Source organism: Streptopelia decaocto, assembly GCF_964273445.1.
Source record: "Streptopelia decaocto genome assembly, chromosome: 1".
Lineage (NCBI taxonomy): Eukaryota > Metazoa > Chordata > Aves > Columbiformes > Columbidae > Streptopelia > Streptopelia decaocto.
The window spans coordinates 45,418,275-45,443,250 of record NC_138663.1 but is presented as its reverse complement, the minus strand read 5'-3'; the positions used below and the strand labels follow the sequence as shown (position 1 = coordinate 45,443,250).

Here is a 24,976-nt window from a genome sequence, read left to right as displayed (position 1 = left end):
ACCTCGGCCCCCAGTTGGGTGGAACAAGCCCGGCCACCTCTCCCAGGGCCAGCGCTTCGCCGAGGACCCTGGCGATGCTCCGTGAGGGTAGAAGCGCTTCCCGTTACCCCTTCCTGAGCATCTCCCGGCTGTCACCCGGGGGTACGCTTCTAGCAAACCACTTGGGCCGGCTGGTAGCCCGGTGCCGACGGTGGGCCAAGCGCCGGGCCGGCGGGAAGCTCCTCCCCAGGGGTGTAGCACAGGAAGAGGGGGAGGTCGGGGGAGCTCCCTGCGAGCCGGCGGCGTTCCCGTTACCCGCTCTTGCTATGTGTGTGTGTCTTGTGTTACAGCCATGCTGCACATCAGTGGCCAGAGCGAGGGGAGAGGGGAGGAAAAGCCTGTTTACACAGACTGCAAACCGCCTGGGGAATAATGCAGGAAAGGAAGTGAGCCGGCTCTCTGTCTGACTGCTCTGACTTCCTGCTCGCTCTCACACGGGCACACACACACACACACACCCCGCCGAAAAAAAAAAAAAAAGAAAAAAGAAAAAAAAAAGAGGGGGGGGAAATCAGGATCTCATTACAGGAGCAACAGAGCGTTTGCAGAAGACTGTCAGCATGGAGAACCAGGGGATTTTATCCAGCTCCCTCTGAACTACCAGGAGAGAGCGGAAAAGTCCCTCAGGCTCTGGGTAGGTACAAGTGCTCCTGCGCCCGCCCCGGCTCCTGCAAAGTTTCAGGGGGTTTCGGGGAGGGGAAGGGGAGGCCGGCGGCTGCTGCTGCGGGGGTCGGCGCCCCCCTCGCCGGTGGGGCAGCGGGGGGGACGCCGCGGGGCGAGCGGCGGGCTGGAGGTGAGGAGCGCGGGGGTGCAGCGTGGGGACGGGGGCTCGCAGCCCCACACGGGGTCCGGGGGTCCTGCCCCGGGGTCGGGCCCGGCCGGCGCGGCGGTAATGAGGGCAGGGGGTGGCGGTTGGGGGAATTCGCGCCGCCTCAGGGGTCTCCCCGCTGCGGTCGGGGGCTGCCCGGGGACCCCGGCGCCCCCCAGGAGCTGCGGGTGTCGGTGTGGGGACGGAGCGTGTGTGCGGGGCGGGCGGCGCGGGAGAAGGTGCCGGGGTGTGAGGAGAGGCAGGGCCGGGGAGAAGGCGCTGCCTGACAGGGCGCAGCGGGTCGGGGGGAGCCCTGGGACCCCTGGCCGCCCCGCCGCCCCCTCGGCGGTGTCGGGTCGGATCCTGCCTCCCTTCCCCGGCGCTGTCCGGCTGCCGCGGTCCCGCCCGGTACCAGCAGCGCGGTGATTACGGCGTTCGGGGCGGCGGGGGCCGCCTGTCACGGCGGCGGGGTCGGTGCGGGGTCCCCGGAGCTGCTGCGGGGCCGAGCGGGGCCGGGGTTGGGGAGGAGGGAGGGAAGGGAAAGCTCCTGCAGAAACTGCAGAAGGGGCTTTAAAAAAAGGGGGAGGGGGGGGGAGGAAAAAAAAAGTGTCGGGAGAGTTTCTGGCTTGTCTGGAAACAGCAAGACTAATTGCCATGCGCTTCCGGTTTGAAACTGGCAGCAGACAACATCTTGAAAATGAGTCACTGCAGCTCACAAAGAAACTCTGTGGTTTTCTCCCTCTCAGGTTTATATATTTGCTCCTTTTTACAGTTTCCTTTGTAGTCTTATGCGTTCTCTCCGGCCCTCCCCCTCCCCGCTTTTCTGAGCCACCCCCGGCACCAAGACCCCTTGGCCGACGTAGATAGTTGAAAAAAACACTAAAAATGTTTGTAAGGAAAGAAAAAGAAGAAAAAAAAAAAAGAGAGAGAGAGAGAGAAAGGGAGAGAAAGTGGAGAGTTGTTTTTGGATCTGGCTTTGCTGAAGGTTAGAGGGACTCTGATGCTGCAGGGGGAAAAAGTTCCCTGAATTTTCCACTGGCTGCAGGAAGAGAGCCCATTTAGTCATGGCTAAGTAATGTCTGCACACACACCAACTAATCTCATTAGGAGTTTCCGTTCCCTAACACAGGAGGGTTTTGTGAAGCCCTGTCAGCCTTTCTAACGTTGCATTTGAAAGGGAGACAACTTACATCTTTATTTACTTTGGGGTGTAGTGCTAAGATGGGTTTACACAATGCAGCATCTTTTTGGTTACGAGGACTCCAACTTCAAAAAGTCAATGGTTTCATTTAATTTCAAACAGAAAGTCATGGTTCATCTCATATTTTGCTCATACAGACTCTTCAGTTATTTCAGATTAAGCATAAGTTATGCAAAAATAGTTTCATAGAGTTAAGAAATGGGCTACACAGACAGCTGCGTTAGCATAAGCATGTTCTGTGTGTCTATGACAATTGTATGTAATTGCATGATAAAAAGACTTGTGCCGAGATGCTGAGCTCATGGGCATGTTTGACAAATATATTTGCTTATATAACCTTGATGTATTGGTGCTTTACATATTTAATTTCCAAGTGATATTTATTTGCTACATATCACTTGACTTAGTGGTTTGTGTAATTATTTAGTGAGGATTTGTTTTCACAGGGGTCATGAAAAAAAATCTGTGTTCAGAATGGGAAGCGCTTATGCCATGCCCCACTGATCTTTAAATCAGAATTTAACATTTTTTAATCTAAAAAAAGTCTGGAGCAAACAAAGAAAATGGAGTCTTGTTTGCAAGTTGGTCTTAACTTAAAGAAATATCGAAAATATGTAAATAAAACTGCATTTAATAGGAAATAACACTTAGCTACTTACTTGAATTATCATGTGATAGCATTAAACTAGCAAATATTGTGCAAAAAGTAGCATTTGGATGGAGGACTAATTGCAGTATACCACATGTTTACCTTTGGGGATCTTCAGTGTTTCCTGCACTTCCTATGTCCGAGCTGCACAGAAAAATTCTTCTTTAACATCACTTTACAGAAGACTTTTATTAGTGGATTAGTGACACAGTCTCCAGACACAGATGCCTCTTGATTTCTTGGTTGGGCAGAGAAGAATTTTTAGAGTAGTATGTAAACCAGAAAGTGTCTGATCTATGTTTCAATCTAATGCAGTCACCGGGTAGTGAGAGCTATTTTCTGGTTTTGGAGTTTTATTTCTTTCATAAAATTCTAAATTTTAGACAAAGTGGTGCATTATTTGGCATAACATTCAAAATTCTGTGCAATATGTCATGCAACAGTTAGTGTGGTGTATAACACCAAAGCTCTTAATGAAGAATGTTCCCTAGCTCTTATTATTTGTCTTTGAAATATGGACATTAAATTGTCCACTTATTGCATTAAATATTGCTGGAATTTCAGTGAGCCATCTGCTGAACCAGTATAGATGAAGCACACATTTTCATACATGCAGATAAATATATATAGTCTATCTACACTATATAAATTTCATATATTTTATTCACTCCGCATAAGTAAAAACATCTTGATATCCACATAGAAAAACAGATGTTGTAGCAATAGTGTACCAGTTGTGTGTATTGTATATTTGAAAGAGTGAACGTGTGTTAAAAAATACAACAGTTCTATTTGGAGCAGAAAAAAAATTCCAAATATTAAATAGTCCATAATGGTCCCCACTCTAAAAATGTTTTAATGGTGTTTTCACTGTAAGTATGATTTTATTATTTACCTGTTTTAATTTATGAAATATAAGTGTGTGAGAAGAATATATACCGTCTGCTAAGGGATGAGATATTATCATAATTGTTTCTATCTTGATTTTCCAATTCACCTGCGTGAGTTGTTCCTAAAAAGCAAAAAAAGCTCTAGGCTTATATCCTTTCTGATACCACTAACTCCACCTGGATGCAACAGCTGAAATAAGCAACACAATCTCAGGGGGAGAAACTCAGTTACAGCCTTCCTTGTAACTGCGTTTATGAATTGTGTTTATGCACCACTACGCACATGCATACTATCATATGTAGAAACAAAAAGCTGTTTTGTTTTACTCATTAGCAGTTATCACTGCTTACTGATTCACAGTGGTTTTTTGCTCCTTTAACTTAATGTTATTGCATTAAACCCAAATTATGAAAACAAATCAAGTATCAAAGGCTGAAGTATTCCCCTTTGCTGTGCATGAAATCCAGTTATGTAAACTTTACCTTCTTGTTGTAATGCCCTTCTCAGCATGGAGGCCAGCTTCAGGGTGTTCTTATGGGAAGGTATTGCGGCTCAAGTGGCTTAATGTAACTGAAGTTGAAATCTACCTTAGTTTAAAAATCTATTCTGGAAGACTTAGCACAGAATAGAAGTCATTTTGCAGGTTCACCAAGGTACATGGAGCTTGTTGTTGCTCTGAGGGTCATATGTTTATATGTAGGAAGATAGGTGTGTGTGTATATATAATACTGACTGACCCTGAGGTCCATCAGCTGTTGTAGAAAATACAAATCTTTGCCTTGGGACTGCAATCACATGAGTTCAATGTGTTGCTTCCAGAAATCAAAGAAAATAAGTAGATGCTGCAATAAAAAGTAATTTGGCTACTAAAGATAAGGACAAGTGGGATAAGGCTGGGAGAGGCAACATACAGTTATTCGTGATGCATGTATTTATAAAGAGTTAATTTAGCTGGTTTGTCTTGGTGATACCATACAAAATTTGTGTGCCCTTGTAGTTACAGTTATCTCAGTGAGTGGTACTCTGTCATCTGTCATAGTCTTAAATAATTGAAGATTGCAAAGAGCCGATACATGAGCTAGTGATTCCCACAAGGATGCGACAGGTTGGACTCGCTTGTGTGTATTTACCAGCCCCTGTTTTTTCCTGATGCCTGGATCCACCTCAGAGCCACGACGCTGGTCACAGGACACGGTCAGTCTGGGCCAGTTTCAAAGAGCGCTGTTGGTTTTGATCTGCTGTCTGTCTTCTGTAACCACACCCAATGGGGCTTTTGAAAAATCACGTTGTGCTGCGTATCCCCGGCTTGATTCACCGTGGCTTTCTCCTCGGTGATTCCCACAATAGGGAATCTCACAGTCCTGAATCATTAGGCAGATGTTTACTTCATCTGTGGCTTGTTAAATGAATCAGCTAATATTCTGGAGGCTGTTGAGAGCTCTTGGAAGGCTGAATATGCCTCTTCTCACGTTGAAGTATTTTGTTGAATAATGAATGATTAAAGAATTAGTCACGATTTTGAGGAGAATGTCAAGGTGTAGGCACAGGAAGTCCAGCTCACTGCACTGCAATATACAGGGCTGCATGGATGGAAACAAAGCAGATGAAGCACAAAGTACCTCTTATCTGTGCCCTTCAGAAAAAAAGAAAATGCATCTTTTTCCTTAAAACTTTCTTTAGCTCATTGTGGTTTTATATGCCAGTAATTATATCAGAATTCAAATTCTTAAGGGTATGCTGTTAAGACTGGATTCTAATTCAAAAACTCTTTGAAGGAAACTTGCTTTTTTTCTGAAACCAGAAGCTAGAGAAAATACCTGCCATAAGCATTGATATGAAAATATCACTAAGGCGCTACCTGCCAGCTAGTTTGATGCCAATTAATAACCGTACAGTCATTCTGCATTTTTACTTTTGTATGAGTACTGTGGTAGTTTTTGCAGTAACAAAAAGTACCTTGCAATCTGCTGTTGATCTGCTTAATCAGTATAACTCATGGTCATTATCTCATGATGTACTGAATAATTCAATATTTAAGTAATTATTTTGAAGTTATATTACAGTTAAGAACGATGAAGACCAAATTTTGCCATCCCCTAAGCAGATAGAACTCAGCTGAAAATTCTACTTTTTTTTTTTCCACTTCAATGGAGTTACAGTTACCAACACCATGTCCAATTTTGGCCTGCTTGCTGTGACTATCTGGAGCAGGGGGGGTTGTCCTTTTCATATCTGTGGATCTGTGCCCACTGTGGTAGCACCGCTGTACTTCTGCCTCTGCTTCAGGAGGAATCCATCGACCTCCGCGTGCACGGGCCACGTGTTGAAAACTGCTCACTTGTATGGTGACACCTATGACCGTGTAAGATAAATATCAGTCAACTGTGTAAGGACTGTGCCATGTTCTCTGTCTACATCTGAGTGATTAGATACAGCTTAGGGTCTTCAGGAGAAGAATTCCTGTAGGAAGCTAGAAACTTACCTTGTTTTGATCTTTTAAAGCACTTAGATATGTATTTAGTTTTGAGTGTGTCAGCACTTCTGTTACTGTAGGGAGGCTAACTGCATGTTGCAAACATTTAGATGCTAGCTGCCGCTTTCAGTGCAACTAAGGCATTGGAGTAGCTCTTGCTTGCTCTTTGCAAGTGTCCTCCTAGTCACAGAATCACAGAACATTAGGGATTGGAAGGGACCTCGAAAGATCATCTAGTCCAGTCCCCCTGCTGGAGCAGGAACACCCAGATGAGGTTACACAGGAAGGCGTCCAGGCGGGTTTTGAATGTCTCCAGAGTAGGAGACTCCACAACCCCCCTGGGCAGCCTGTTCCAGTGCTCTGTCACCCGCACTGTGAAGAAATTTCTTCTCAAATTTAAGTGGAACCTCCTGTGTTCCAGTTTATACTCATTGCCCCTTGTCTCTTCCATAGCTTAGCTCTAAATTTTTCAATGTCAGGATGTACTGTGGGTGTGAAGGATACTACCCATTCTGTGGCTTCCCTCACGCCTGTTTCAGAGAGTCATTCCAATGATGTCTGCATCCCTGCCTACCAATTCACTACTCAATATTTGAAGATTCAGAATATAGCTTGGATAATCTTTATAAATACTGATTACTACAAGTTAATGTATGTTGGCTCTCATGCAAAGATCCATGTCTCCTTTTCTTCAGCTTTAAGTTATAATTTATTTTTTCATCTTGTGGATCCTAGCTCCAAGATTATTTGAGGTACTCAGAGAGGAAAACTTACATCTTACACATTATCTTTTAATTTTAGCTGTCATTAAATTATGTAATGAATCATTTGGTTGTAATTTAGGTGATTCTTACCAAGCATTCAAAATTAGTAAAAGCTTTCTAAGCACTAACCAGAGTATTAAGTCTTATTAATATAATTTTCTAAGATAGGCCTTTCTCTGAAAATATTAGTGAACAAGCAAAGAAGTTTGTATACAATACACTTCTGCAGTTGTACAAAAAAAGAGTAGACTTGGGTTATATACTTCATCTAAAGAATCTAAATGTTTTTAATCAAATGTTCTATAAGTTTCCCATCCTCATTTTGAAAAACAGCTGACAGTTCATCTGGAAAACAGATTTCTGTTACGCATCCATTTGCCTCTAATGTGGTGACAGTATCTCCTTACTGTACCTCTGTATATTTCTTCATCTATTTTGTTCTTTTTTTTTTTTTTAATGAAGAAAATTGATCAGATGTATTTCAGTTTAAGCTTTTTGGGAAGGACAGTAATGAGTGTTATTGCTTTGAAATGTTTATACTGTGGTAATGTTGAGTGGCTCTGTTATATCAAGTCACAATACAGCACAAACAAAAAGTTTATAGGCTCAAGTACCACTATTATCTCTTCCCAGCAATTAACAGTAATTCATGAGGAGAAACAATGTTTAAAATGCACTTAGAAAGTCAGGACAAACTCCTGTTTGCAGCTCTGTTAGTGAAACCTGGAGAAAGTTGACTACCTTCAGAGTGTGCCTTCCATGCTCTGCTAATATAGCTGAGATGGGAATGTGGCTGTAGATTCTAGATACAGACCTCTGTGAAGTCTGGTGACTCAGAGCAGACTCAGAGCGACTGGCGTGTGTGGTTAGTTCAGCAAACTGTGAGCGTGGAGTGGGGCTGGTACAGAAGGGATGGCTGCAGAACTCCTTCAGCGCTCCCGCTTCAGCTCTGCCATGCAAACGCTTCCAACCAGAGCAGCATTGAGGCTGGACTGATTCCCTGCGAGGAGGGTACGATAAATCTGACTGTGTGGTTTCATCCAAGTTGAGGAGGGGGGATAGAGTCTTTATCATAGAATCATTTAGGTTGGAAGAGACCCTCAAGATCACTGAATCCAACCATAACCTGCTTCTAACACTAACCCATGTCTCTAAGAACTTCATCTATATGTTTTTTTTGTTTTATTTAAACGTGGAATTTTATCCAGGATTCAACGTACAAATCAAAATAGTGGCTGTTATGTATCCTGAGCAGCAGAGACTTTAACAAGCTGGTTTTCACCAGTATTGATGCCGCTTCAAAACATAGGCAATCTCTGCACTTTGGGTACAGCAGAGGTTGCTGAAATCATGGAAATATTGTCCCTTTTGTCTCTCCTTCATAGTTCGCAGCAACCATGGGAATTAGTTTGCAGGACAGAGGCAGTACAGGAGAGTAACAACCAGGTCTTCTGTTGTCTGAAATCTTATCTATTTTATTACACATTCTGTTGAGTATTCCAGTGTTTAATGAACGATGTTAGGGGAAATGTGTAGGTGTGACCTTCAGGTTCTTGTTGGTGTAGTAGACAAGTTAATAATGTCAGAAGATAGGAACCTTTTAATTGGGTTTCAGTTTAGCTCAGCTCATGATAAACATGCCTGTCAGGACTTTGATTAGCACTGAGAAAGGAGGAAAATAGCAGATTTTTGAGATTTTGACATGTAAGAGTGAGTCTTAATTCAGGTTTTTACTATGAGACTGTTGCACACAGATATAATACCATTTAAAGTGAAAAATACAAACCTTGACTAGTGCTGTGACTAGTTGCTCATTTTTTATGACTAAGGAACCTGCACCCTGGCTTGTGCTCCAAGAACCGTTGCAATAGCACTAAAGTTTTGGGAAGGAATTGTCCATGTAAAATGTCTCTATATGTATGTAGGTTACCATATATTGAATCATGTTACACCATTTTCAGCATAATGCTATGACTGACTCCCCCTCGCAATATGAGAATCCACAGGTAAGTCTATATGTTATTTAATAGCTTAATGGCTCGTTTTGCTACTCCAGCAAATTCTGAATGTTCAGTGTGCACGGGACGACAAGCCCTGACCGCCAGTGTACGCTGCGGTCATCTCGTTGTGCTTCAGGTCCCATGGAAATTGCCAGCAGCTTGGTTTGCCTGAGCAGAACTCCCAGGACAGCAATTCCCATCCTCCTGGCCAGGTTCCTCTCTGCTCACTGTATTCGGAAGACCTGCTTGTTTATCTGAGTTTCTAGTGTAGGAAAAATTAATCACACAAAAGGGGAAGATGCGTTGAAGAATCTGAACGTGCAACACTTGCGGCAGTAGGTAGTATTAATACTCCATTTAAAACATTAGAGCCGCTAGCATAGGTTACAAAGCGTTCAGTCTGCTGTCACAAAATTAGAAATTTTAACGCTTCAGTTTAAGAAGGCAGTACAGATAAGGATAAAGCATTTACATTTGGATATGTCAAGTGAATTTTCAGAATAGCCACTGTTCCTGAAGGCTGTTTCCTCTGCCCTCTTTAGCTATGCTTCTTTGTTTCTGTGCATGTTTTCTCTGAACTTACCAAAGAGAATATCAGAAATTTTATACAGGACAGTCAAATAATCGCGATCTGTGTCCTCCCGATGCCGACAAAAATGTAAGAGAAAGTCATATGGGAAAAATAAACATACAGGGCTGGCTTTGAAAGCAGCAGTCCCTGGGGTTGCGGTGCAGCGCGCTGCCAGCGCAGCACAGATGTGCACCACATGAGCAGACAGCGAGCGGCGCGAGGAGCCTGCCTTCATTTCATGGCTGTCCCAAGGTGAACAAATGCTTGGAGCCATTACAGGTTTATGTAGTTTTGTTTACAGCTAGCAGGTTGTTTTTTTGTTTTTTTTTTTTAAGGCTTTCAGAGGCGGGAAACTAGCTGTATTCCCTCCTGCGAGGGGCTTGTACTTCAGTCGGATTAAAACTGTTTCTTTAAGCGCATCCTTACGGAGAATCTGAAAACACTCGTGTTTTAGAGGCGGTGTCATCACACCTCAGCTTGGCAGGCGACCAGTCCTTTGTTGTATTAATGTGGAGGTTGCAGAACTTTCTTCCTTTGGACGTCTGCCTCAGCCTCTCTTTGACTTACCTAAAAAAATTTAGAACCGTGAACATTGTATTACCAAATGTACCTACTGGAAGGATTACTGGATGTGTGTGAGTGCTTACTTTTCTGCAGTGGAACTTGATGTTACCCTATAATATTTTGCTAGATCTTGCTGCTGTCTCTTTTGTCCTTCTCTTAACCATAGGAGTCTGTCTATTTTTTTAAATGTCCTGTGCCAGAACAGTGGGTATTCTCACTTGAGAAGGAGACCTTGTAAATTATTACTGTAAATATTTTAAATTATAATATGAAGTTAAGACTATTATGCAGGTGTGACAGAGTGGGCATACTTCATGTGACTCTGCTAAGTACACCGGCCAGCAAAACCCTCTCTACTTTTTTGGCACATCCTTAGACCACTCTGGGTTTGTGTGGCAATATTAACTGTAGTTTTGCAGCAAATCGGAACTCCTGTGGCTGAGGCACTCTGTAACTTTTTCTAATGTTTCCACTGGGTGGTGCTGCAGGAATTCCTATTTTTTTTTTTTTTTTTTCATTTGAATCTGCATTTCCCAGAAAGACGCCTCTCAGATATAATAGGAGGAAGTCCTGATTTAGAAAGTTTTTGCAGTTTCAACACAATGGAAGAACTCGGAGGATGCTCTGGCAGGAAATGTCCTGGTTGCTGGATGTGGAAAAATTACCAACGTTCTGTACCATACACAAAAACAGTTCCCTAAAGTACCCAGCATATAGATTGCACCATTAGTTTGATTTATTACCCTCAACAGAGAAAGTTCTGCGTCAAGTTAAAACAGGTATATTTACACACTTGGTTGAGAGCTTATTTTTTCAAGGCCAATTAAATTAGCAGTAATATCTTCTTTGAAGAGTATTTGAAAACTTTCTGAGTAAACAAATTGATATTTGTTTTTCCTCCTTTCTGGCAGAATCACTAACTTTTCACCAACCACATCCTATTTATCACCCTTGAAGCATCTCTGTTGAGAAATAAAGTGTGAGGACTGACTCAGACTTTTGCCTTGTTCTTTCAAATGTTTCTGAGCAAACGTTTGGGCAAATTTGGCAGTTGTGCTAAACCTCTCATGATATGCTCATTGTTATACAATGAATTTTCAGTGGAAAATGTTACGGCTGACTGCTTTTTTGATTATTCTATAAACATTTATTTTCTTGATCAGTACTCTCTTGCTTCTGTAATCAAATGCAAAACAAGCGTGCTTCTATTTTTTATAGAAACTAAAGTGTAAAAGAAAAGTTGGCCTACGGGATTTGTAAGCTGTTCAACTTTCCATACGGACATTCACTTTAGAACTATGTCAAACATGTATATATAGCTGAAACAACTAGAGACTGCCTTATTCCATATTTTTCTCTAAATATATTCTTTGATATTTGTCATTATGGAATGGAATTGTTTTGGTAATTTTCAACTAAAATTGTTTGAAACTCGCATAACTGTTGATTTTATAAGTATTAATATACTTAAAAAATGACTATGGTTTAGGAAAATCTCAATTTCCAGTATTGAGAAACGGTGGTTTAAAAAAATAATGACAAAGCAGCAATGTTCTTTCCCATGTTATTGCAGCAGTCATCTCAAGGGTTAAAATGAACCTGAGACACTTAGAAAAATAAAACCAGAGCTGCTATTACGAACTGGGACAGATGTAGGAGGCCAGGTTTCCTGTGGCCCATTTTCCAGTTTCCTGCCTGCAACCTGCAGAAATAAGGAAGCCGAACGCTTAACATGAATGAGAAGCCAACAATGCCCCACGTCACGCCGCTCCGAGCAACATGCTGTTGGCCAGAATTGGGATACAAAAGCAGTAAATGGACGTACAAAAAGAAAGTAGATATATATACGTTTTCTAGAGTAGTTGAAAAGGACACACACACAAAAAAGGCATGTGTTACAGGGAAATGCAAAAACACATGCTTGCCTGTGGGGGAATGGAAGTGGAGGTGTGTGCCTGTTGTGGGGCAGATGAGAAGGAGCTGTGTCCTTTGCAGCTGCTTTGGCTACAGGAGGAATCAGCAGTTTCTTCGTACATTAAGGGAAATTAATTTCCCTGCCCTGACTCTGCCTCTTAATCCCTTTCATGTACGTGTCTGATCACTATCTCTCTGTGACTACCTCTAGTGTATTATGCTGGTTAACGCCTTTTATGTCTTCCTGACTTAATTGATCTCCAGCTGATGTTTTCGGCCTCTGGGCTCCCCAGGCAGTCTGGCCCAGATGTTCCTCTGCGGACCCTCTAAAGCATCGAGGGGCTGGTTTTGAACCTAATGCCTCGAGGGATTTCTAGTTTTAGCCTTCAGAACTTGTTCATGTTGGTTGTCCAGGATCAGCAGTGGATCTCTTTTATTTTAGAAAGGCTGTGGGGGAGCTAACGTAGAGTGGGGAGAAAGAATCCAGGTAGGAAATCTGGAGTATGTGGGAGAAGGGAAGGTAAGAACACAGCTGTAACATAGTGTTGTGGAGCTGCTTTCCAGCTTTCTGCCTTTTTCTTTGAGCTTTTCCTGTGTGAGAGTCCTACAAAACATAATGCCCCAAATCTGACAGTTCATGTCATAAATCTCTCTGATGCTGAGCTTTTTATTTAGGTAGCTTTGTTTCTGGGCTTCCTGGTTTTCTACTGCCTGGGTTTAAGATGGCTTGCTTATTTATTTTATTTTCCCTAGCAGGTTAATGACTTTCTTTGGACCTTAATGCCACATTACTGACATTTTGTCACATGGAATTTCATATATATTGTCTTGGTCAAAAAATGGTCATGCAGCTCATCAGTATGTGTGTTAATTCATACATCTTAACCGTTTCTAGTGTAGTTTGCATAATGTCTTCATAAATCTTGTTCATGCTGCCAGACTATGCACTAAGGGGAGAGCCAGTGTTTGGCATTTGGCCCCTCACCTAAGTAAGGGATTTGGACACCCTCTGTGCAGGACAATAATCTCTTAGATGGGATGCTTTGCCCTGTGGATGTCTCTGTCCTTTTCTATTATTCTCTTCGGGGACTGCTTACCCTGTCGATTTTCCTGCTTCTTCAAGTTTAGGCATTTCTGTTGGTCCCTTTATGTGGTTAAAATGAACAGGGGCAGTATTATCAGCACAGATAATCTGAGTTGCCTCCTTCCCACATCAGTCCTGCACTTAAGATTTGATGTGTGGAGAGCACATTGTATCACACTGATCATGCAGTTGGTGGGATTGGTATGGGGGGGTACAGTTGAAAAAATGTAAATGGGTAACACAGAGGGTGCAAGTGTTACCTGTCACAGCTGCCTGAGAAATGGACGTTCAGAAAACTCAGTCCTGAAAGATCCTTTTGCTGTCTAACACAGCATTTCCAAGTATAATTCCCTCTAGCTTTGCCAGTGATTATTTGAATCAGCAGTAGTGGAGCTGATCACAAAGTAAAATTACTAGGCTGTTTAGGTCAGAAAAACCTAGCAAATTTTGTTTCATGGCTTAGAAAATACCTTTAACTGTCAAATGCATTGTATAAATATTTAAAAAATGGTAAGATGGCAAAACTGCATGTGTTAAAGTTAATGGATGAAAAAATTAGTTGACTCTTTTGTCTATATGAATTTTGATCAGGCTTTCCGTGACACAGAATAAATGATTCTTACATAGGTTGCCTTTCTCATTCTGTAACATAGATGGATGCCACTGCCTATGTAAGTGATGTTTTAAAACTATTTTTCTTCCATTCCATGTAGTTCAGTATGTGGTTCCATGTATTATTTATTGCCCAGCATTCAAATTCTGTCCTGAGCACAAAAGTAACAGGATTATTCATTGTTACTATTTAATATTAATAAAGAGTTGAGTGAAATGTGAAATATATGCCCTGTAGAAAGTGACCACATCCTACCACCCGTTTCTGTCAAATTAAGGCAAGACACTAAATTCCCTTTGTGTCAGTAAAAATTCAAAAGAATTAGAAAATACATAAATGAAATACAATGTTTTCTGAAGATTTCTGGCTCCCCCCAATCATAATTCATAGTAACTTTTAATACAGGTAGCACATTCTTGGTTAAATTACATGTCCTGTAATACATCTGTCATGGGACTCTTTTGCTTCACCACTGAAATGAGGCACAAGTTAAGGCTTGGTACACTGAGTGGCCACCTTGTCCTCCCAAAAGGATGGTTAACACTTTGTGGAACCCAAAAATGGTGCCCATAGAGAAAAAGAGGTTAGTACTTCAGTTGACCTGATTGGAAATGAAGTATTTTGCATCAGTTTAAAAATCCTGTCACTGCAGGATCTTAGATTTTTATTACACCCTTGCAAATCACATTTTGGAGAACGGAAATGAGATGCAAAGATTAACACTAGTTTACCGAATTCAAGGTATTTAAGATTTTACTTCACTGTATATGCGGAGTGCAAAGCTTCTGTTAAAGGTAGTTACAGCTGTGAATATTCAGCACAGCTCAGACCTGAATGCCTCAAGTTGGGTGCTTAGAAGAAAAGTACTGTACAGTTAATGATGAGCTGAAAATCTAATTTGCATGATTTGCCTCATGTAGGAATCATAAACATAGTTATTATATAGGCAATATGGGAAGCTTTGTACAGGACCCCAGTGGCGGATGGAGGGATGGGGAACAGCTCTCCTTAGTCACCAGGACAGATCATGCGAAGTGGATAGATACTCCTGTAGGATCTTCTCACCCAGGCTTGCACTGTTCATATGTTCTACATTATGCCTGTGTGAGGCCCACACTCCATAGATAAACTGGAATCCAAAACTGTGTACATTTTACAAACTATAAGCGTCAGAAAACAGGTTCATACTGGAAAGTGTAGTGCAACGTTAGCTGTAGGTTACTCTGTGAGTGGTGTTGGGCCGAGGTGAATGGGGATGGTGGAGGCTGCAGCAAAATGTGCTTTGCTGTGAGTTCAGTTCCACCTCGGCTCCACGGAGGTGAGATTGCTGATGATCTGAAGGAAGATGTTAATATAAAGTCTGGATGAGTGAGTTGCATCTCTGACGCACTGTACTCTTTTGGCTAATGGCACGGTGGTAGAGTTTGTATTGGTGCTTCTGGAACTCTCTTCCATCTTTAATTTCCTCGACTGAAGTTCTACTGAGATGTCTCTGTAGCACGGGAACCCTGTACTTATTTTAATACCATTTTGAAGAAATATTTTTATAAGTTACTTATAACTTTCCAGAGAAAAACCAAAAAAGTTCTGTTTGTGATTTCTTATTTGGAAGAGCTGTATGATACAAGCTGAAATTGTGCAGAGTATGGCTGTATAATATGTGACATACAGAAGATATTTTAAAGTAATATGGCTGTATATACCTACGCATGTTTAGTGAAGTAAGTTGCAAATTTTATAAATAGTAATTTAAAAGTATGTATATATATATATAAAAAATATATGTATATTTGTACATATACTTGTATATATCTAGCATATATATATATTTGTATATATGTTTATTTGTATATATACTTGTATATATCTAGTATATATATATTTGTATATATAATATATATATATTAATAGGTATACTTTATTGACTATCATGTTATAGATAAATAATCCATTCAAGATGTTAATACTTGCACAGGTGGTGTAATTTAAAGGAACTTAAAAAGACTGCAAAACCAGTATAAAGCTTTCAGGTTTAACCTTCTAGCTATGCATTTTTTTCCTTGCCTTACACTATGTGGAAAATGACTTGTATAAGGTGATAAAAAATGCAATGAAGCAAATGCAAACCTTGGGAAGTGCCAAGTCATCCATACAATTCTATTTCAAGGACACCCGGCAGTCCGGGGAGCCTCTGTCCCCCCTGGAAGGTGCGATGTAGTTACGGTGTTACGCAGTCATACTGGACTCTCAGTTAATTAGAGAAATCAGGCTTTTGCATGGATAATAAGACCATCATTAATTCTTCAAACCTTTGTTCGGCCAGCGTACGTAGAAATTATTTGGACCAAAACAGAGCTCCAAATTCTGTTTTTCTGTAAAACTATTGACAGGGGTCTCTAGCACCTTTAATTTGCTTTTAAACTAGTGAAGCTGATGCAATTTAATTTCCTTTACACCAGTGAAATTTACGCAGCACGATGCCCTTGGTGCTGGGGCAGACTTGAGGAGGTAGATGTTCCCTCAGCCGTCCGCTGTCCTGCTCCGTGGGGTGGATGGCTGGAGGTCTTGTGCCCTCTTGTGGTCAGCACACCAGGAGAAACCTCGGGCCTGTTCTGGCTCTGTAATCCCTTAGGACACTGACAGTAATATATTAGGAAACAAGAGGAGCAAGGAAGTTAAAAGTCATCAGTTTAGATAACGACAGAAATATCCATTGGTACGTGGACAAAGTCAGGTAACAATTAGCCCCATTAGCACTATAGTCAGTCCAGTAATACCAGCATCTTTAAATCCATGATGGTCAGACATAACACATCCAAGTTAAGTATTGGAAAAGGCCAAGAAAAAATTATTTGATACAGTGTTAACATGCTACGGCTGGCAATATTGTTGAAAGTGGGGGAAAATCTCATTTTGTAGTTCTGTAGTTTAAAAGGTCAATTTTAGCCGCATGTTCATTACAATAATAGATTGTCTTCAGCGGTAATGCTCCCAAGTTTTAAATTGTGTATATGCCTGTGCTGAGTTGGAATATAGTAATTATTCAGTGTATCCTTTTACTGCAGTGCCTGAAAAAAAGGTTTACTGTAGGGAGGGCTCAGTAGCACAGGCAGTTAGCAGAGAAAGAAATATTCAAATAACCTTTAGCAGAGAAAAAATATTCAAACAACCTTAGAAGCGGGGTCAGGCACTGTTAAAATATTCCTAATTCTTAGTTGTGTGCTTAATAATGAAAGATCCCTGTTAGAGAAGGGGTCAGGGTAAACATCACTTACTTTACTGTGCTTAAGTGTACTGAACTTTCAGCATTTCTGCAAAATAGATAATATCTTTTGAGCTATTTGGCTTGGCAACCGGAAGCAGCAAGAGTCATTTCAGGCCCTGGGAGAAACAAAACAGCCAAAGGCCATATGACACTGGGATGGCAGGTGTGTGTGGTGGGACAGGAAAGAGTTTGGTTTCTGCTCCTCTAACCAAAGGTGACTGTCCTGGTCTTGTCTTTTCCTCCTCTTCTTCACAGTGACATATCCAAACAAGTTCAGTATACTTCTCATGGCAGTAAACAGCAGTCTTTCGGCTCATTTCAGTGGATAGTTATATCAAGTCCTTTCCCTCTCTCCCCGATATATTCCTTTGAATGGTGATTGGGTACATTGAATTGTCACCAGCTAGAGATGACCCTGTACCATATCAACTATGTCGGCAACGCTTTTCTGAATGCTTACTGTATTTTATGTGTCCCTTCAGAAAATTGCAGTGGGAAGAATAATGAGACAGGAGTGCAAGACCTGTAGGTCTTATGGATGTTTGGTTGTAAATGATATAGGAGCTTCCTTTGCTCGGTTACGTAGGATGACTCCAACACAGAGCTTATTACTGAAATGAGCATTGGGTGGAACACCTGCTCCCAAATGTTTTTCACACTCTTGCTCTCCTTTGTCCCTTGTAGGTATGGAGAGTGCAATCACACTGTGGCAGTTCCTTTTGCAGTTGCTGCTAGACCAGAAACATGAGCACCTGATTTGCTGGACGTCTAATGATGGCGAATTCAAGCTACTCAAGGCAGAAGAAGTGGCTAAGCTGTGGGGACTCAGAAAAAACAAAACTAATATGAATTATGACAAGCTGAGCCGAGCGCTCAGATACTATTATGACAAGGTAAATTTTGTTATTCTCATGCAGACTAAGAAAATAGAAACACTACCATTTAATATTTCACCTCTCTGTGGAAGCTATTCAAAAGTTCCTCTAACTAGTTTTTACGACAGACAACAGTATTGAAGGCAATCGCGGTGAAGGTAAGAGGGCAGCTAAAAGATGCACAGGAAAACCCTGCACATCCCATTTCCTGAGGAGGAGAGGTTTTGACCCAGGTTTACACTTACCGCTGCTTTCATGTGTTCATGCATTTGGCTACCCTATATTTTCTGTAGCTTTTGACAACAATAAAATAACTGTTGATAACGGAGAACTGTTTGATTATTACAGCCCGCATAGGGTCTTCTGGAATGCAGGGAAGTGGTAGAAAGCAGGGATACTGCGATGCAGCAGGCAGAGTGGCAGCTTTACCAGCAGGTATCACCTATGTCAGAACAAGGAAAAGAGAAACAAACAACCCAACAGCATAGAGAGTGGGACTGAGTTTTCACAGTTTTCATAGAACACATCTTTTGGAGCATAGATCCTGTTGGCCGGTGTTTTTAGCTGGTCTTGCCTTAGCTCTCTGGTAAATCTTTTCTACAGTTACATTGTGTCCTAATCTATTAGCTGGAAATAGAACACTGAAACACTTCTGTAGTTAGGACAGCGCAGTATTACCTCAGCAGCATCTCACTGTAACTATTCCTTTGTTAATACTCAGTGTTTCTAGGAGTTTGGAAATTTTCCACTATGTCATTTTAGGAAAAAATCTGCTAGCTTGAACCGTAGTCTAAATTATATGTTGCTGTCATTTAAATTAGCAGCAATATATATGAGAAAGCACTGATGTGGTGTGTTACTGGATGAAAATGCAGAATAAGAGTAGCAAACACAAGGGAAAAGTGGCTGGTTGGATGGTGGGTATCAGAGCAGGGATACATGTGAGTCTGTTTGTCAAGGTAGCAGTCTCATGCTGAGCTCATCTCGGGTGAAGACTGTATTTGCTGTAGAAAGTTAAATTTACTCCCACTTGGGAACTTACATTCTGGGTATCTCAAGTCAAAAGAGTAGAACATGCGCTTTGGTAGGGTTTTCTTCATCCAGCTTTTCTGTCCTTGCAAGACTTACTGAATTTTGCCTCTCCTTCATGGATACATCTTTTGGGGTTTGATAGAACTAATAAGAGCCAAGGAGTCAGCGTGGTTTAGGCAGCTACTTTATAACTGGCGAGCTGTGGTTATATGGGTGCTCTCAGACACTGGTTACAAGCAGATAGTGTAGGCATACACTTAGTGCAGAGCTGTTGGGAGCTCGGCTTTCAACCTCTTCCTTTAAAACTGAAATTCGAAATAGCAACATACGGGACATAGTAATCTGGAATTATTTTGATCCCTCGATTTGCTTCTGATTTTCAGACATCATGAGCATGCCTACAATCTAGAAGCGGTCAGTAGAGGTTACTGCTAGCTCGCACCTCTGAAAAGAAAATTTCTGCAATGTAGTGAGAGTTCATAAGATCATTGTCACTCTTGTGAAACCATCCTTTACTTTGACATTTAGTCCTTGGTCTTATTCTTCAGCAGGAAGCAAGGTGGCAACAGTACAACAGAGAATGCAAAAATGAGAACAGAGAGTAACCAGGATATGTGTTGGGTTGCTATAACAGAAAGATATTTGAAGGGAATCTCTCCGATGTGTCAAGATACTAGAAGAAAAAATAGTAGAACACATATGGAGGTGCTAAAATATCTTGCATATTCACCTTTCTCAATTTTAGACTCCAGTAAATTCAAGGAGTTTCCAAATCGTTTCTCCAGCCTTTTTTTTTGATGAACACTATGTTGTTTTCACTAATTAATGTTAAATCTTTTCAGGATTAGTTCCCCATAAATGGCTGTATTTTATAATAAGTCTAAATTAATAGGTTTTGCTATTTCCTATATTCTTTAAGATTAAATATTAGAAAGAAGGACTGTTATAGATTTTGTATATTAAACAAGAAAATAGCCACGCTTAGCAGCCTGGTCTCATCTTGATTTTCAGAAGAGGCAGTGAGATGAGATTATACAGTGAGTAACACCAGCGTTCAGCACAGTTATGGCATGATTGCTGCCTGCATAAGGGACAGGAAACTAGATATTTTTGCTGAACCGAGCTTGGAGTACTCTTGTCATGTATTACTTGTAGTGCACTTATTCTTGAAGGGCACAGTCGAGCTGGATGCTACGCAGCCAGTTTAACGCAGCAATCAAAAAAACACGATCACAAATTAACTGTGCGCGATTTGTTGATCAGAATTTTCATTACCCACATTGGCATTTGGAAGGGCTCCTCCTGTAAGAATTTTTTTAGTTTCCGATTTAGAGCTGTAAGTTCTGCAATGAAAGGTTTTTAGTATTTCGTCCACTAGAAGTCAAATTTTTCCACTTAACATGTTTCAAATGACTGAGAAGGCACAAAAGGATTCAGAGAGGACAGTGCAGCGGCTGTTCCAAGCAGTTGGTGTGATTAATTCCTCTTCACTAAGGACTCAAAAGGCTTCTGCTCAGCATGGGGAAGCTCGCTTTATTGTGTGACTCCAGCCCCTCTGATTATAAACGTGACTGGGATCAATGGAGACAGAGTGCCTGCTGGTGAATGAACAGCGTATCCAGGCAGAGCCCAAACGCTCTGTTAGTGCCTGAACAGACGCCGCTTAAAAACAAGGGATGAGATATTGGTAGCACTTTTGCTTTGAGATTTCTCTGATCTCTTCAAGTCAATGCAACTTAATGGCTTTTTACGTGAGGCTCCCTTTCTTCTTTTATCCCTTAACCTTTTTTTTTTTTTTGTACCCTTGTACTGTTTTCATTTGCCACCCCCAGCACACACACCTTTGTCATCTGTTTTGTCTCTGCTCACACAGCATCTGCTCCAGGAGTGGCTGTACCGTTCCTTCACCAGGGCTCTGGCTGAGGCGATTCCTTGCTCTTCTTACAGCAGTCTTCCCAGACTGTGCTCTGATCTGTCTGCAAATTTTATCTAGGTGTGGCACAAGGAATTTGGCCATTTTTCTGGAAGTTCTGCAGCCCAACGGAGGTTGTGGCTCCTTAGATCGAAAGAAGGAGAAACTCTTTCTTCCCAGTGTATTGTGATCAGGGTTTGAACCCCAAACCAAAATGTTGCCTATTGCTATTTAAATTGAGGGAGTAACTCCTTTAGTGGAAAACAGTGGGAGCTTCTCAGTCTCTCTGTGGGTTTGGTGTGTTATGTCCTGTTGGTGCCCAAGGAGTGGAGAAAGGCAGATTATTAGGAGAGGGGAAAGAGAGGGGAACTTGCTGCAGGTTTTGAAGTATAAGAAACATTGGCACAATAGCAGGTAATGAATCCCAGTAAGCTGGTAGGGAGTGCTCAGCAGTGGGTTCAGTCCTAGATGCTTCCTCTGCTTTCAGTCTATGCTGCATAGCACAGAAAAGGAAGGAGGGAAGGAAGGAGGGAAGGAGGGAAGGAGGGAAGGAGGGAAGGAGGGAAGGAGGGAAGGGAGGAAGGGAGGAAGGGAGGAAGGGAGGAAGGGAGGAAGGGAGGAAGGGAGAAAGGAAGGAAGGAAGGAAGGAAGGAAGGAAGGAAGGAAGGAAGGAAGGAAGGAAGGAAGGAAGGAAGGAAGGAAGGAAGGAAGGAAGGAAAGGAAGGAAGGAAGGAAGGAAGGAAGGAAGGTAGGTAGGTCAGGCAGTCTTTCCCTTCTGCAAAACAAAAAGGGAGGGCTGGTGAGGTGAGAGCCTCTCAGACTTCTGCACTCCTCTCCCCTGGACCATTCACCAATTTGTGGGATAAACAGCAGTTTAGACCCTGAGGTAGCCTTAAGGAGCCTTCTGAGATCCTTGTCCCCTCCCTTGCAGTTGGCAGTGATTGATGGGTTGGCAGCTGGATGTACTGAGGCACATGGGATGCACACTGAGCAAATGGGATAAACATTGTGCTGCAGGCTGGAAAGTGGCAGCAGGAAAGGCAAAAGGCAGAACTCTGGAGAAGACTTCATTTGCATTGTGGAACTATTGACAGGGGCTTCTCAACCTATAACCCAAATGACCTGGCAGCATGTGAGTTTGAGGTAAAGCGCAGAGAGTTTTTAGAAATGATGGTGGCACGTGGGATGGTGCTTCCTTTCTTCAGCTGCCCTCTGCTGCTACTGGGTACAGCTGACACCAGCTGAGCTACTGCTTCATGGTTTGCCTTTGAAATTATTCACTGTGGAGAAATAAAACCTGATCACTGGATAAATGGAGGTTTATGAGCTCTGCTATTTTGCTTGGGGGGAACACTGGCTTGTTAAAATTCATCATGTGATTCATCTGAACTTAAAAGTAAATTAATTCCAGTACTGGGGAAAAATAACACAATTAGGACAAGTTCCTTAGCCTGGCTTTGAAAGGAAGCATGATGTGCTCTTGAGGCTGATGGCTAGATTTACATTAAATTCAAATATAAAGCACCCCAGGAAATGTAGAATGTAGCATGTCTTGATTGTAATTTGCTATCATGATTCTGTTTGCTAAAGGTTTGTAGATAATCTGAAGACTTCCCATATCCTCATTTGTTCCTTACCTGAATTCCACTCCCCTCTTTTTATTTAATGCATTTCCCCTATTCCCTCAACAGAGCAGCAGAACGGATGACAGATAGCGCTGAGGAAAGGCATCCTGCAGTCTCTCTACCTACAGCTTGAGCAGCATGTCCATCATGTCACACACTTCTGCTGCTCAGAAATCTCTTGTACTGATTTCAAGCAAGGAAATGCTTCGCATCTTTTCCCAGGCAGAACACTTTAGCTTGATGTTTAGAACTAAAGTACCTTTATAAGTAAGATTTGTACCTTTCTTTTTGTTGAAGTTGCCCAGCTACTTTGTTTTTCTGATAGCTGTAATGACAGATGATACCTTTTGGAAGTCTCTAGCGGTTTCAGGACTGCTAAAGGTCTCCATGAATATTTCAAGATGACACCACAAGAGGGAAGCTAGTGAGTTTTCCCCATGAGGGTTTTTTGTTTTGAGGGAAGGAGGGCGAATCCAGGAATTTACATGTGGATACCAACACTAATAGGATGTAGCAGTTGTGGAAGTCAAGCCCTCAGAAGTTCGGAAATGCAAGAATCGCAGTTCCCTGGGTAACCTTAATGTTTGCATGAGTTATGTCACATCTTTAATTACACAGTCACATACTGTTGTGATGAACTATTCAATATTTTTTTGCATCCTCTCTGAACAGTATGTGGCCCCAGGCTTTACTCAGTGAGTGCTATTCAATCTGTCTTCTAAAGACAGAATAAATCATTTTAGTTTCAGTTAATGGCTGCCTGCTTGTTTAGATGGGTTGGCAGGGTGATGTACAGTATATAAATAATACGGGCTGCTTTGTGCTTGTTGCAGTGTAGGGGACAAAGCTTCTCAGGTGCTCTCAGGATTCAGGGATGCCCATGGCATTCCCTCCCTTCCCATAAACAGGTCAGACCCGGCAGTCTGGTTAAGTTCCTGTTTTAAATGCCCAAGTGTGGGTGGCAGTGTGCAAGAATTGTTTTGGGAAGAGGGTCCCTTGCTTGTTCTGCTTACAGAACTTCAGGCTATGAAGTGATAATAGAAACGGTTTTACTTTTGGGAAAGTCTTCTCTCGAGTTACCTCAGGGGAAACAGAATACTACAATGAAACAATAGCGGTATGATGGTGCTAGAGTACCAGCTATATGTTTTGTAGTGGTAGAGGTAAGAGGTGTTATAAGGAAATACTTAAAGGAGCATTAAAAAATAGCTTTATAGAGAACTGAAAACAGCTTATTTCAAGAGCGACATGCGGAAGTCAGGAAAGTGCTTGTCTGAAATGGCATAAAAGTGGTTGTTCAGTGCTGTCCTTATGGAAAGATGGGAGTAAAGAATTTGATACTCAGTAAGAAGGTGATGGGTAGAGAAGAAAACCCAAGAACCCCCTGAAAGGCGTGACAAACTGTTCATGTTTGATGTAAGAGGAAAGGGACGCCCAGTGAGCTGCAGCAGAGAGAGCAGAGAACCTGGCCAAAGGTGCTGGCCAGAGGAACGGCCTTTGCCTTCCAGATGGAGGCAGGTGAGGAAAGGCTGAAATCCAGCTAAAGGAGAGCCTTGCTCTTCCCACCTGTGTCTCCATCAAAAATTTCACAAAATCTAGCTTCTGTGCACACAGTATAATAAGCATAAATGCATAAAGTATGATGTTAAGAGAACCTGCCTGCCTGCACATGCTGAAATGGACACATGCTCTGTTTTTTGGTGCAAACTATGCAGCCACAGGTACCTCCTGCCAGCTTATGTACTTCAGACATGGGGGTGTGAGCAGCCCTCTCTGTGGGTAGGGTTTCCAATAGCCGGGTGCAGCCCAGAGTCCTGTGGGGAATTCATAGCCTAAGTGTCCCTACAGGTGGTCCCTTAGTACTCTTGGAGTCAGGAAACTTGCAGCACATCCAAATGGGAGTTAAGTCCAGCAGCTACAGCTCTGGTCCTTCTTTTCCAAGCAGGGGTGGTTAGTATATACAGACAGGTTCATCCTGTTCTGCCATAAATTTTGAGATCTCGGGCACCCTGATTATAAATCACTTCCTGGGGGCAGGAAAAAAGTCCCAATCTGGTGTTTCTGCCCCTGACGCCCCTTGTTAGTCTGAAGTTCAACTGGGAACTGGGTCCTGTTTCCCAGCTTAGTCTCCTGAGACTCCTTAGTCTCCAGCAAACTTGCTAGCTGGCAGGTTTGAGCCACGCCACTAAAATCCTTGTGGCACACTGGTAGGTAGTATAGTTACACCTTAGTGCTATATGGCTCAAACCAGGGAGTAAGAGTCAGAGCTGATGAAAATAAAACACATGACAGAAGAAGTCTGAGTTTCACCAGAAAACTTCTGTGAGGAAAGGAGAAAAATGGAAAGAATCCCAGACATCATGTGCTGTTGAGAAAGGCAAACAGCTCCTCCTGTCTATTTTTGGAGGCCTTCCAAAAGTACTAGTGCAAATGCATAATTGACACACAGACACAAAAGAACCCAAACACCACATTATAGCCTGGTTTAAACTGCAGGGGGAACCAGGCCACTGAGCCTTTGGCATCTGGCTCAGCTGGCTGGTCTGTGGAGAAGGACAGGGGGAGAGACCCATCCCTCCAGCTGGTGATTCAGGGCACTGGGGTAAGGCTGGTTTTGGAGTTGCTCATACAGTGAGTGCCTGAAGCGATGGGGTGAGAATAAAACCTGAGCTTCCTCACACAGCAGGCATGCTAGA

At 42.3% G+C, this 24,976-nt stretch overlaps 1 protein-coding gene across 2 annotated transcripts in view; it reads left to right on the top strand.

Moving 5' to 3' along the window:
* The first annotated feature begins 243 nt into the window (after window positions 1-243).
* Window positions 244-24,976, top strand: part of ELK3 (ETS transcription factor ELK3) — a 40,737-nt gene continuing 16,004 nt past the window's right edge. For both annotated transcript variants that reach the window (XM_082069811.1, XM_082069810.1), the window contains exons 1-2: window positions 244-673; window positions 17,521-17,729. In XM_082069811.1, the coding sequence (XP_081925937.1) occupies window positions 17,523-17,729 (207 nt within the window). In that variant the 5' untranslated portion in view covers window positions 244-673; window positions 17,521-17,522. The remainder of the gene's footprint in view (window positions 674-17,520; window positions 17,730-24,976) is intronic.